This window comes from Bison bison, unplaced genomic scaffold, assembly GCF_000754665.1.
Source record: "Bison bison bison isolate TAMUID 2011002044 unplaced genomic scaffold, Bison_UMD1.0 scf7180017864309, whole genome shotgun sequence".
Classification (NCBI taxonomy): domain Eukaryota; kingdom Metazoa; phylum Chordata; class Mammalia; order Artiodactyla; family Bovidae; genus Bison; species Bison bison.
In genome coordinates, this window is record NW_011494881.1 from 8,486,863 (window position 1) to 8,501,326 (window position 14,464).

At 37.3% G+C, this 14,464-nt stretch overlaps 1 protein-coding gene across 2 annotated transcripts in view; it reads left to right on the forward strand.

Annotated features, from left to right (window-relative positions):
• ADK (adenosine kinase) overlaps positions 1–14,464 on the forward strand; it is a 550,542-nt gene that overhangs the window by 451,241 nt on the left and 84,837 nt on the right. For both annotated transcript variants that reach the window (XM_010852351.1, XM_010852352.1), the window contains exon 9: positions 5,867–5,981. In XM_010852351.1, coding sequence (XP_010850653.1) covers positions 5,867–5,981 — 115 coding nt within the window. The remainder of the gene's footprint in view (positions 1–5,866; positions 5,982–14,464) is intronic.

A 14,464-nucleotide genomic window follows, 5' to 3' on the forward strand; every position in this document is an offset into this window, starting at 1 on the left:
GAAACAGTGGAAGACTATTTTGGGGGGCTCCAAAATCACTGCAGATGGTGACTGTAGCCATTAAATTAAAAGACACTTGCTCCTTGGAAGAAATTCATGACCAACCTAGATAGCATATTAAAAAGCAGAGACATTACTTTGCCAACAAAGGTCCACCTAGTCAAAGCTATGGTTTTTCTAGTAGTCATGTATGGATGTGAGAGTTGGAATATAAAGAAAGCTGAGCGTCGAAGAATTGATGCTTTTGAACTGTGGTGTTGGAGAAGACTCTTGAGAGTCCCTTGGACTGCAAGGAGATCCAACCAGTCCGTCCTAAAGGAGATCAGTCCTGGGTGTTCACTGGAAGGACTGATATTGAAGCTAAAACTCCAATACTCTGGCCACCTGATGCAAAGAGCTGACTCATTTTAAAAGACCCTGATGCTGGGAGAGATTGAGGGCAGGAGGAGAAGAGGGTGACAGAAGATGAGATGGTAGGAAGGCATCACCAACTCGATGGACATGGGTTTGGGTGGACTCCGGGAGTTGGTGATGAACAGGGAAGCCTGGTGTGCTGCGGTTCATGGGGTTGCAAAGAGTCGGACACAACTGAGCGATTTCACTTTCATGCGTTGGAGAAGGAAATGGCAACCCACTCCAGTGTTCTTGCTTGGAGAATCCCAGGGAGGGCAGAGCCTGGTGGGCTGCCGTCTGTGGGGTCACACAGAGTCGGACACGACTGAAGCGACTTAGCAGCAGCAGCAGCATTGTGCCCTTATCAGTGCATCATAACAGGGATATACATGATATCCCAATGTCTTACTGTTGGTGATGTTAACTGTGATCACTAGGTTAAGGTGGTATTTATGCTCTATGAAGTTAAGTATTTTCCCATTGTAGTTGATAAAATATCTTGGGGGTGATACCTGTGTAGATATCCCATTTTACCCACTAATTTAAGCATCACTAAAGTTGATCCCTGGGGTAAAGGGATGTCTGTCAACCTTCTTCACTATTAGCATTTCTATTTTTCCTTCTGTAATGAATAAGTTTAGAGGGAGATACTATAAGACTAAGCAAATACCCTGTTTCTCTTCAGACTTTTGCCCACCAATTTTAGCATACTTTACTCTCAACATCTTTTAAGACAATTACTATTGTCTTAGTTTTGTAGATAAGAAAATGGAGTTTCAGAGAGGTATATTTACCTGCTTTTCTGTTCAGTTGCCCTGTCATGTCCAACTCTTTGCAACTGCGTGGACTGCAGCATGCCAGGCCTCCCTCTCCATCACCAACTCCCAGAGTTTACTCAAACTCATGTCCATTGAGTCGGTGATGCCATCCAGCCTGTCTCATCCTCTGATAGCCTCTCCTCCTTCTGTCCTCAATCTTCCCTAGCATTCAGGGACTTTTCCACTGAGTTATCTGTTTGCATCAGATGACCAAAATACTGCAGCTTCAGCTTCAGTCCTTCTAGTGAGTATTCAGGGTTGAGCTCCCTTAAGATTGACTGGTTTGATCTCCTTGCTGTCCAAGGGACTTTCAGGAGTCTTCTCCAGCAGCACTGTTCAAAAGCATCAGTTCTTTGGCATTCTACTTTCTTTATGGTCCAGCCCTCAAAACTGTACATGACCCCTGGGAGGACCATAGCCTTGACTATACAAACCTTTGTCGGCAGTATAATGCCTCTGCTTTTCAACACACTGTCTAGGTTTGTCATCACTTTCCTGCCAAGAAGCAATCGTCTTCTGATTTCATGGCTGCAGTCACCATACACAGTGATTTTGGAGCCCCAGAAGAGGAAATCTGTCACTACTTCTGTGTTTTCCCCTTCTATTTGCCATGTAGTAAGGGGGGCTGGATGCCATGCATGATCTTAGTTTTTTAATATTTAGTCTTAAGCTTGCTCTTTCACTCTCCTCCTTCACCCTCATTAAGAGACTCTTTAGTTTCTCTTCATTTTCTGCCATTAGAGTGGTATCATCTGCATATCTAAGGTTGCTGATGTTTCCCCCTGCCTATCTTGATTCCAGCTTGTAACTCATGCAGCCTGGCATATCTCGTGATGTGCTCAGTGCATAGGTTAAACAGACAGGGTGACAGCAGACAGCCCTGTCGTACTCCTTTCTCAATCGTGAACCAATCACTTGTTCTGTAAAGGGTTCTAACTGTTGCTTCTTGGCCCACATACAGTTTTCTCAGGAGACAGGTAAGATGATCTGGTATTCCTCTCTCTCTAGGAGCCTTCCACAGTTTATCATGATCCACACAGTCAAAGGCTTTAGCATAGTCAGTGAAACAGAGATAGATGTTTTTCTGAAATTCCCGTGCTTTCTCTATAATCCAGCAAATGTTAGCAATTTGATCTCTAGTTTCTCTTCCTTTTCTAAACCCAGCTTGGACATCTGGAAGGTCTTGGTTCACATAATGCTGAAGCCTAGCATGCAAGATTTTAAGCATGACCTTACTAGCATGGGAGATGAGTACAACTGTCCAGTGTTTAGCATCTTATTTGGTACTACCCTTCTTGGGAATTGGGATAAGAATTGACCTTTTCCAGTCCTGGGGCCACTGCTGGGTCTTCCAGATTTGCTGACATAATGAATGCAGAACCTTGATGGCATCATCCTTTAGGGATTTGAATTGTTCTGCTGGAATTTCATCGCATCCACTAGCTCTATTAACAGCAGTGCTTCTTAAGGCCCACTTGACTTCACACTCCAGAATGTCTGGCTCTGGGTGACTAACCACACCATTGTAGTAATCCAGTTCATTAAGATCTTTTTTATACAGATCTTCTGTGTATAAAAATTTACTATTTGAGGTCACACAAATAGGAAGAAAAGCTATGACCAACCTAGACAGCATATTAAAAAGCAGAGACATTACTTTGCTGACAAAGGTCCATATAATCAAAGCTATGGTTTTTCCTATAGTCAATGTTCATTGGAAGGTCTGATGTTGATGCTGAAACTCCAGTACTTTGGCTACCGGATGCAAAGGGCTGATTCATTTGAAAAGACCCTGATGCTGGGAAAGATTGAGGGCAGGAGTAGAAGGGGACAACAGAGGATGAGATGGTTGGATCTCACTGATGGTTGAGGCATCACTGACTCATTGGACATGAGTTTGGGTAGGCTCCGGGAGTGTTGGACAGGGAGGCCTGGCGTGCTGCAGCTTGTGGGGTTGCAAAGAGTCAGACACGACAGAGCAACTGAACAACAACATCAAAATTAGTAAATCCAGTTGTGTCATACTCTAAAATCCGTTGTAATTTCATCATTCTGTTAAGATATGTTAGAGCAGATATATGGGAGAAAGAACTACCAGGAGATAAGGAAGAGGTTCATGTTTTCAAGTTTTACAGAACTCGAAATATATGTTGTTAGGAAGACAAAATTGAAGTTTTAAGAAAAGATTTTATACTAGATGGGAATCATCTGTTGAGGGCAAAACAATGACTCCTCAAAGCTTAGTGTGGGATACTTTGATTTGGTGCACAATGAAGGTATAGATATGGATACAAATAGAATAAAGCTTATTCTTTCTGTGAAAATTTATCTTTTATATCTGAAAAGTTTGTTTCAATCTTGAATTGCTGTTTTTATAAGGTTTAACTTGAGGCAGGTTAAAAATGTTGCTTTGATTAGGTTACCAAAACTCCCACAAAACGTTCTCTTTTTTCACAGGGTTGGTATAAGGCAACCAAATCTCACTCTTAATTTATTCCTTATACCATTTTTAAGAAGGATCTCTACTTAAAAATCATCCAGTACATGCATAAAATTCTACTCCTAAGGTGGTAAAGTGAATCTTTCTGGAGTTTGCCTCCTATCTTCACTAAAAATGAACTGTACTCAATCATAAGCAAAAATCTTATATTAGTGAAATATGTCTGTAGTAAAGAGATTTGAATACTATATGTAATTTTAATGTATATATTTATTAGAAGCATTATTATTATAAGACATTGTCATTTGGGGGGATAGACTTCCCTGGTGGCTCAGACGGTAAAGTGTCTGCCTACAATGCGGGAGACCCAGGTTCAGTCCCTGGGTTGGGAAAATCTTCTGGAGAAGGAAATGGCAACCCACTCCAGTATTCTTGCCTGGAAAATCCCATGGACAGAGGAGCCTGGTAGACTACAGTCCGTGGGGTCACAAAGAGTTGGATACGACTGAGCAATTTCACTTTCAAATGTTACTGGTCATTTTTAATAGTCTTTCCCCTCAAACTGAGGGAATTTCTTTTCTCATCTTATCAGAGTTTCAGGCATAGTTCTTTTCTAAAATAAGCAAACAAAAGTGAAATAGCATGTTTAAAAGGTCAGCAGCATTGTCCAACCACAAAAGACAATTTTTTTTTTTTTTTTCAGAAATAGCAGTCCTCAGGAATCATGATGTTAGGTTTAGGAGAAGCTTAGATTCATATATCATCCAGAATCTTAAGTATTTTGTGACTAAACAGCATACAAATATTTCACTAAAGATTGTCATACCTTTAAAGACATAATGGTTTCTGATGTTGTCTGTAGCCACTGTGACTTTTCTGCTTTGCCTACCTAAATTTTTCTGTCCTATATATCCTAATTAATTTCTTTTATTAGATATATTTCCACTCTGGTATATATTTCTCTCTCCATACCTTTTTTAAACTTTGCACAGTGATAGAAGAAGCTACCAACAAACTCCAGACCCTGCACAATTTTAGCAGCCCTCTGAATTCAAACATGGGTTTTTAAATTATCTAAAATTGTTGAGGACTTCCCTGGTGGTACAGTGGATAAGAAATCTGCCTGCCAATGCAGGAGACACAGGTTCAGCCCCTGGTCCTGGAAGATGCCACAAGCCGAGGAACAGCTAAGCCTGTTCACTGCAACTACTGAGCCCACGTGCCACAACTGCTGGGCCTACCTGCCACGAGTACTGGAGCCTGCAAGCTCTAGGCCCAGGAGCCACAACTCCTGAAGCCGTGTGCCTAGATCTGTGCTGCACAGCAAGAGAAGCCACCGCAGTGAGAAGTCTGCACACCACAGCTAGAGGATGGCCCCTGCTTACTGCAGCTAGAGAAAGCGTGCACGCAGCAATGAAGACCCAGCGTAACCAGAAAAATAAAATAAATTAGTTTTTTAAAAAGCTAATGAAAATACATTTTTTAATTCAAAAAAGTTGAAAACATGATTCTAAAAATCTAACCCATAGCTCAAGAATTAGATTTCAAGACAGAACATTTATGATGTAAAACTTTGCAGCCTGTGTGATCATGAAAAACAGCGTGAGGGTTTCTAGAACTAATTTGTACTTTTTTAAACTTTATCTTTAAAAAAGCTAAGTCTCTAGAAAATGGTTAGCATCTCATTTTAGTTCTTTGAAAAATTTATTATATTAACTGCATTATTTCCAGAATCAGCATAATTATGCTCTCTCTGTAAGCCTCTAAAATAATTCAGTAATACTCTTTTTTACAAATCTCTCATTAATTGGAAATTTGAAAACTGACTTCTGTTGATATTAAAGAATTATCATTAATTAAAAATATAATATAATAGATGGTTTTGTTTGAATCATTACCTTTTAGAAATACATAATAAAGCATTTTACATGTGGCATTATATAGTATTTGAGATTTCCTTAAGAATAATATGAAAGGTAGGTGGATAAATAGAAATAAGATGCATCATAAATTTCAAATCATTGCAGCTTGATGATAGGTTCCTTGAAGATTGTTGTACTATTCTGTTTACTTCTGTATGTAGTTAAAATTTTTATGTAATTCTATGATCAAGTCTCTCTTATTTTGAGCATGAGAAACTAAATCCTTAATCTACTATAAAATTTTAGTTTATTGTATTGGTTATGAGCATATTTTTCCTCCTTTCTATTAATAGACTGAAGACATTAAAGAAATAGCCAGAAAGACACAGGCTCTGCCAAAAGTCAACTCAAAGAGGCAGCGAATTGTGATTTTCACCCAAGGGAGAGAGGACACCATACTGGCTACAGGTACGTGGGGAAGCTGTGGGGAAAACCCGGTATTATGGAGATTAATCATTATTTTAAAATGTTATATACTTTCTATTATAAATTACTCAAAGCAGTGTACATTTTTCTTTTTAACATCTCCTCCATGTACTTTACGCACTGTCACCCCCTCCTCCAACTCCTGCTGCTGGCATCCACCAATCTGTTCTCTGTATCTGTGACTTGGAGTTTTTTATTATTTTTTTTTTAATTCTACATATAAGTGAGATCATGCAGTTTTTGTCTGTCTGACTTACTTTGCTTAGTGTAGAGTACTCAAGTTTCATTCATATTGTTTCAAATACTAGCATTTCCTTTTTTGTGGCTAAATAATATTTCACCGTGTGTGTGCACACATGCGTGAGCTGATGTATATATACCACATTATTTTTATCCATTCTGAAGTCTGTCCATCCTAAATGTCTATCAGTGGACACATAGGTGTTTTCCATGTCTTGGCTATTATAAATAACACTATAGCGAACATGGGGGTGCAGATATCTCTTTGGGTTAGTGTTTTTGTTTCGTTCATGACGCAGAAGTAGAACTGCTGAATCTTATGGTAGTTCTACTTATTTTTGAAGGGCCTCCATACTGTTTTTCATAGCAGCGGCACCAATTTACATTTCCACTAACAGTACAAAAAGGTGCCTTTTTATCCACATTCTTGCCAACAGGTATTTCCTATCTTTATGGTAGTTTAGCCATTCTAACAGGTCTGAGATGATACCTCATTATAATTTTTTTTTTTTAATTTCTTAAAGTGTTTTATTTATTTATTTTTTTTTCTAATTTTATTTTATTTTTAAACTTTACATAATTGTATTAGTTTTGCCAAATATCAGAATGAATCCGCCACAGGTATACATGTGTTCCCCATCCCGAACCCTCCTCCCTCCTCCCGCCCCATACCATCCCTCTGGGCCGTCCCAGTGCACCAGCCCCAAGCATGATGTGTATTTTCCTGATGAGTAGTTATTTTTAGTACCTTTTTCATGTACTTATTGGCCATCTGTTGTCTTCTTTTGAAAAACTGTATGTTCAGATCCTCTGTCCCTTTTTAAATTGGATTGTTTGCTCTTTTGCTGTTGAGTTGTATGAGTTCTTTATGTATTTTGGATGTTAACCCCTTATGAGGTATATGACTTGGAGATATTTCCTCCCATTCTGTAGGTTGCGTTTTACTTTGTTAATAGTTGCCTTTGCTATATAGGAGGTTTTTTAGTTTTAACTCCCACTTATTATTGTTATTTTAGCCTTTGCTTTTGGTGTCAAATCCAAAAATTCATCATCAAGACCAATGTCAAGGGCTTACTCCCTTTGTTTCCCTCTAACAGTTGTTTGATTTCAAGTCTTGGCTTCCAGTCTTTCATTCACCTTAAGGTGATGCTTATGTATGTTGCACGATGGTGGTCCAGTCTCATTCTTTTTGCCTATGGCTGTCTGGTTTTCCCAATACCACTTATTGTGAAGAAACTATCTTTTCCCTCTTGTGTCCTCTTGGCTCTTTTGTCATAAATGAATTGACTTTATGCGCATGTTTGTCTCTGGGCTCCGTTCTGTTCCATTCGCCTGTGTGTGTGTCTTGTTCTGCAGAACTGTACTGCTGTGACTACTCTACCTTTGTAATGTCATTTGAGATCGGGAAGTGTGATGCCTCTAGCCTCATTCTTTCTCTCCAGATTGCTTTGCTATTCAGGGTAGTTTGTGGTCCTTTGCAAATTTGAGGACTGTTTGTTCTATGTCTGTAAAAATGTACCTTTTATTGTTTATTTTAATAAATACAGCTGTCTTCTCCCAGTAAAAAAATCTTTCAAGAACTTATATTTATTAAAATTCAGTTGAGTAAATCCACTTTGATTTTGTTTATTTGTTTTGAAATTTTGGAGATATTGTCAGTCTAGAAATGTCTTTCCTGAAAATAGATAAATAAATAAATTTTACTTACCAAGTATCATGCTTGAATAAAATAAACTTATCTGATTATGAGCAAGTAGAATTCAGAAATAAGTTACTTTCTTATTTTTAAACTTCAAGAAGAAAACCTCATTTCTGTTTTTACTCAGCCATCTATTTTATAACTGTTATAGAAGTAGGTTTGTCATGAGTTAATAATTGTAGCAGCTGGGTGATGGATATATGGGGGATGGTTATTATGTTATTACTTCCACTTCTTCATATGTTTTAAAGTCTCCATAATTAAAAGTAAATGAAACAGAAAGAAAAGTAAAAAAAAAATTTTTCAGACAAAATTCAGAGTTATTAAGGACCTTTCCTAAGACACATTGATATCCTTGCTAAGTCTTGAATTTTGGGAGGAACTTAAAGAAAGGAGGGCAGTCCAGTCAAAGAGGATCATGTAAGCAAAGGCACCAGGTAGTATATAATCTTTAATTGTTGTGACAGGAAAAGCTATGTTGTAAATGTGTACAAGGGAGAAAAGGGTCATGAAAAGATAGCCCTGCATTAATAATAACTACCTGGATTGCTGTCTTCCTATACCATGTGGCCTCTTCCTGTCTTAGCAATGAACTCTTTTTGGAAAAGTGAAAAACATGCAGATTTTTTTATCTTACAGGAACTGGTATACTGCCTTCAGATTCAAAACATGCAATTTGTTGCTCTTTATGGAGACATTTATTTTAAGGCTTTATATATTCCAGATCTACATATTGTACAAGTGTCTTCCTCATTGTGAATTTGCACAATTTTCCCAAAATTGAAACCTTTAAAATTAGCCTCCCCTTCCTATGACTGAATTTCCTTGTCAACTCATTTTGTTCTTTATTAAATCTATTAAACCATGCTTAGGGATGCTTACCAGCAGGAATTTATTTGAGGAAAGACACTGGCTAATCTTTGCTGTTCCTACTCTATGAAAATGAACTTAAATTAGAGGATGCACTATATCTGCAATGCATGATAAATACAAGATGGATAGAGAATCTGTTCAGTGGTGTCAGCTACAAAAGCAAACATGATAAATGTTAATGCAGTTTTGAGCCCTGGGATAAGCTATTCAATGCAGAAGCATAGCTGAATCTCTTTGCTGTGTTGTTATTCATGGCAGCCAAATAAATGTCAATAATAAAAGAGAATTAAAGATTTTCATTTCCCAGAGGCAATCCTCTAATACGGCTTGATCTTTCATTTCATTTGTAATTCGTTCTTATGTCAGGATGCAATCATTTGCCAGGCTCTGGGTGTCATGTTAAGTCATTTAATAATGATTAAGAACATAAAAATGCTTGGCCTGTGGGGCAATTCACAGAAGAGATGCCAATTTGTTATTGTTTTTCCTCCTTCCCTCTTGAATATGGATCAGCTTTTTCCCACCTCCTAGCATTAAAATACTAATGGAAGATGGGGAAAGAAAGTATCCCTTAATTTACTGTAAGTGACATTCCAGAATGTTACAAGGCAATGCTAACACACTTATTAAAACACTAATTAGGAATCATTGTTCCTTAAACCTTGTGCTGTAGAGTACTTTTAAATGATCATTGCTAAGTTTGTGGCATTTGGCAATAATGTAACAAAATTAGTTTCTTGGTATTTAATTCTGGAGACCTTTCTCCTTTTGAGATAGAGTCAATAAACTGTTTTCTCTTATATTATAAATGCAATTCTTTGAATTCCTCTTCCATAAATTGCTTGTGAATCTAAAGACTTTTCCACTTACTCCTTTTTTTTTTTGTTTTGTTTTTGGTCACTTCTATTTCATTTGGGAATCCATCCTCTGTCCTTCCAGCCCAGAGGTTTTGTCACATAGTAATCATTGGTTCATTGCTTGCAGGCTAATTGAGTTCTGAGCTTTTTGGGGAGTGAGGGGATTGGAGAGGGACTGGAAAATAATGAGCAAGAGACTAGGGATGAAGGCAGGAAAGAAAAGTTGATTCTATCCATTTTGATCCTTTTAATAAATGTTGAATGAACCTGTTGGCAACATGGGAGTCAGGTTAGGGAAATCATTTCTGTGTCTATAAACTTTAGAAAAACTAAAACTGAAGATTACCTACCGCAAAGCAGCTGCTAATAAGGTCTTCAAATATTAACATAAATATAATCTTACTAAAATAAGGATTGTAGTGGAAAAAAAGATTTTCTACATACACATGTATAAATGTGTACATATATGCACATATATACATATTTATATCTTCATAGCAAGTTTAAGTTTTTCCAAGTTTCTGTACTAAATATATCATAGAAAATTGGAAGAAGCAATAGGACTTTTGTTCTGAATTGAAAATAACACATTTTACACAGTAGCTGTTATGAGACAATAAAATAGGGACACTGAAGAATAAGCTGTAGACTTTTCTGAATACTTCCAGAGTGCTTTCTGATCTGTTTGAATTGTAATTGTGCCCTAAAAGAAAAAAACAGACTAGGTCAGAGGTTCTCAATTGGAAAACTGGTGCTGTTATATTAGAATCACCTAATGGGCTTTTGGTAAATATTGCCCTCCCTTCATAAAAACACCTTCCCCTCAACCTGATACATCCCTGTGAGGAGTTAGAATATATATCCTCAAGAAGATGTATAAGAATGGAGGTGATAGAGTCTGGGGGAAGAGAAGTGCAAGGTTGTGAATTTGTTGAAAAAACTCCCTTAGGTGATAATGTGTGTGCACTTAGTCACTCAGTCAAGTCCGACTCTGCAACCCCATGGGCTGTAGCCTGCCAGGCTCCTCTGATCATGAAATTCTCCAGACAAGAATACTAGAATAGCCATTCCCTTCTCCAGGGGATTTTCCTGACCCAGGGAATCTTAAACAGATCTCCAGCATTGCAGGCGGATTCTTTACTGTTTTAGCCACCAGGGAAGCCCCTTAGGTGATATAGCAATGCTACTATCCTCTTCTCTCACTTTGAGAGCCACTGGATTAGGTGATTTGATAACGTTGCTTCAAGTTCTATGATCCTGTGGGATAATGGAAACAAAATCTTTTAGCAGCTAAGCATCTGATGCCTCAATAAGTCAGGCCTTGTTGAATCCTTCTCCTTCTCAATAAATCACAAAGTAACAAGGACTCATCCACAATAAAAAGCAATCTATATACATACTACTTTAAATAGTCTCCTGCCTCTGGGAAGTTCGTAATTTAGGATAGACACATCATAGTGTCTTTTGTCATTTTCTTATGAGTAAATGGGGTTATTGAAGTTTTTTGTTTTCATGTTCTTGAGTCCTTAAACTTGTCACCCCATTTGCTAGTTAAGTTTTCATGTTCTTTGAAAACACTCAAGGCTGTCTATTACTCTCTAAGAAAAGCTCAGTGTGATTTGCAATTCTGGTAGGCATAAAGCACAGAAGGTGTGCAAAAGAAAATGCGAACTCTAAAGGAAAAACAATCTCAGCAGCTGAAAGAATAATGTCAGCACATCATCACAACTGCTACTGCTATAAAATATTATTATAAATCACTTTGAAAATGTTCTCCACTACAGCCAAACCAATTTTAAATCTTGTTCTTATTGGCATAGGTACTGGTAATGATGTGGATGGAACAAATTAAGTAGCATTCTTTCCGAACATCTATGCATGGCATTCTTAGGAAAAAGTTCTTACCAGATAAGGTTTTACACAATATGTATTTTTCTTAACTATTAACGTAAAAAGGTAACTTATTAATTCATGTTCCATTTAAAATGTTTTGTAACCACAAAAGACAAAGTTCTTTAATCCAGAGGTTCAAAATAATTTAAAATGACATATGTGAAACTGTCTTGTTCCTGACAAAGTATTATCTTTGGGGCATGGTTTGTATGGTTTAGTGATCTCAGGCTTGTCAAGAAATGAGACTTCTTTGAACACCCACCTTTCTATCAAAGCTAGAAAGCAAAATGGAAGACAGCCTACACTAGGCAAATGTTCTCCTCATCATAGAATTTATTTTTAAAGGACCTTTAATCAGATTTATTAAGGTATAGATTACATATGGTAGAATGCACATATATTTTACCAATTAACATGGAACAGCCACTGTAATCAAAATATAAAATAGATTATATGGTTTGTTTTGAAATATAGTACGGATACACAACTGGTTCAGATTTTCATTATGTTGGCACATCATACCTACGATTTTCATACCTATGCCAGTGACCATCAAATCAAGTAGAAGAACCCTTCTAGTGCTTTAGAACCCACACCTTGTACTCCCCTCCTAAATCATTACCCCCACCAAATTTACCCATTATTTTCACTTCTACTGCTCACAATTTGTTTTGCTTCTTTTTAAAATAGAATCACCCAATATATAGGCTTTTTATCCTGCTCTGTCCCCATACTTTTTTAAGCACTACCTTCCTTTTTCACAACATAAGATGTTCAACTACTTCTTCAAATAACCCCAGCTCCTTTTACTAGCACATGTTTTTAGAAACCCAAATCTGGGTACTAGATATGCTCATTGCTACTTAAGAATCATTGCTTCTAGGCCCTCTTACAAATAGATTGGCTGCTGCTGCTGCTGCTAAGTCGCTTCAGTCCTGTCAAAGTGAAGTCGCTCAGTCGTGTCCGAGTCTTGGCGACCTCATGGACTGCAGCCTACCAGGCTCCTCTGTCCATGGGATTTTCCAGGCAAGAGTACTGGAATAGGGTGCCATTGCCTTCTCTGACCCATGACTCTACACCTGTTTATATTTATTTCTCTATCCATGTATATATTTAAATTCCATGAGTTCAGACTGATACCTTTGATTCCATTTTATTGTTGGCACAATAAAGTTCTTTCTGACCGTCTTCCTTTCCTTATTTATAACTTCTCACTCTGATATTGAAATTTCTGGTTTTGTTATATAAGCTATACTTACTATTTTTTTCATCCTAAAGTAGTTTTTGAGCTTCCCTGGTGGCGCAGTGGTAAGGAGTCTGCCTGCCAATATAGGAGATGCATATTCAATCCTTGGGTCAGGAAGAGCCTCTGGGGAAGGAAATGACCACCCACTCTAGTATTCTTGCCTGGGGAATCCCATAGAGAGAGGAGCCTAGCAGTCTACAGTCCATGGGGTCACAAAACAATTGGACTCAACTTAGCAACTAAACAACAAAGTAGTTTTTAATTGCTTTCCCATACCCTTGTGTGAAACATATTTCCTTGACATACAGTGTTAGTTTACAGTTATTTTTGTCTTTGACCCTGTGGTATCTAGTCAGTTCAGTTCAGTTCAGTCATTCAGTCGTGTCCGACTCTTTGTGACCCCATGGACTGTAGCACGCCAGGCCTTCCTGTCCATCCCCAACTCCCGGAGTTTGTTCAAACCATGTCAATTGAGTCAGTGATACCATCCAACCATCTTATCCTCTGTCATCCCCTTCTCCTGCCCTCGATCTTTCCCAGCATCATGGTCTTTTCCAATGAGTCAGCTCTTTGCTTCAGGTGACCAAAATATAGCAGTTTCAGCATCAGTCCTTCCATTGAATATTCAGGACTGATGTCCTTCAGGATTGACTGGTTTGATCTCCCTGCAGTCAAGATGGTGTTATCCAAAAGTAACTCTAAGTTAGTTCTTATTATTCCATCCACTTCAATATGGTTACATTATTCATTTGTAATAGTTATATTTATTAGAGTTTGTATTCTACTTTGATTTCCTTTCATATCTGGGTTTTTTTTTTAATTTATTTTTTAATTGAAGGATAATTGTTTTTTAAATAAGTAAAAAATTTACTCCTTATAGTGTCACTTTCTGTGTTTTGACAAATGCATATGTTTATGTAACCACTACCATAGTTAACAATTCAGAATTTTCCAAACTGACGGTACTAATTTATATAGAATGACTTTTCCCCCTCACATTTTCACCAGCATTTGATACTATCCATCTTTTTAGTTTTGTCATTCTGGTGAGTATATACTAGTATGTCATTGTGCTTTTAATTAAAATTTTCCTATTGTAATGAGGTGGGGCACATTTTCGTCTGCTTATTAACATTTGAATATCTAGTTTTGTGAAGTTCTTGTTAAGTTTTTGTGCTTATTTGATTGTCTTATTGATTATAATTCTTACAGTCAACATGCAAGTCTTTGGTTAGAAAAGCCTTTATTTATTTACTGTAAAATTCTATTTTGTATTCTTATTTCCTGTAGCACAATGTATGTAAATATCAAATCATTTTGTTGTACACCTGAAACTAATGTAATTTTTAATGGAGTATAGCTGATTAACACTGTAGTGTTAGTTTCTGCTGTACAGCAAAGTGACTCAGTTATACATATACATATATCACTCTTTTTAAGATTCTTTTACCATAAAGGCCATTAAAGAGCATTGAATCGAGTTCAATTACAGTTAGGTCTTTATTAGTTATCTATTTTATATATAGTAGTGTGTTATACCAATCACAATTTCCTAATTTATCTCCCCTGCCCTTTCCCCCGGTAACCAAGTTTTGTTTCCTACATGTGTAACTGTATTTCTGTTTTGTAGATAAGTTCATTTGTACACTTTTTTTTT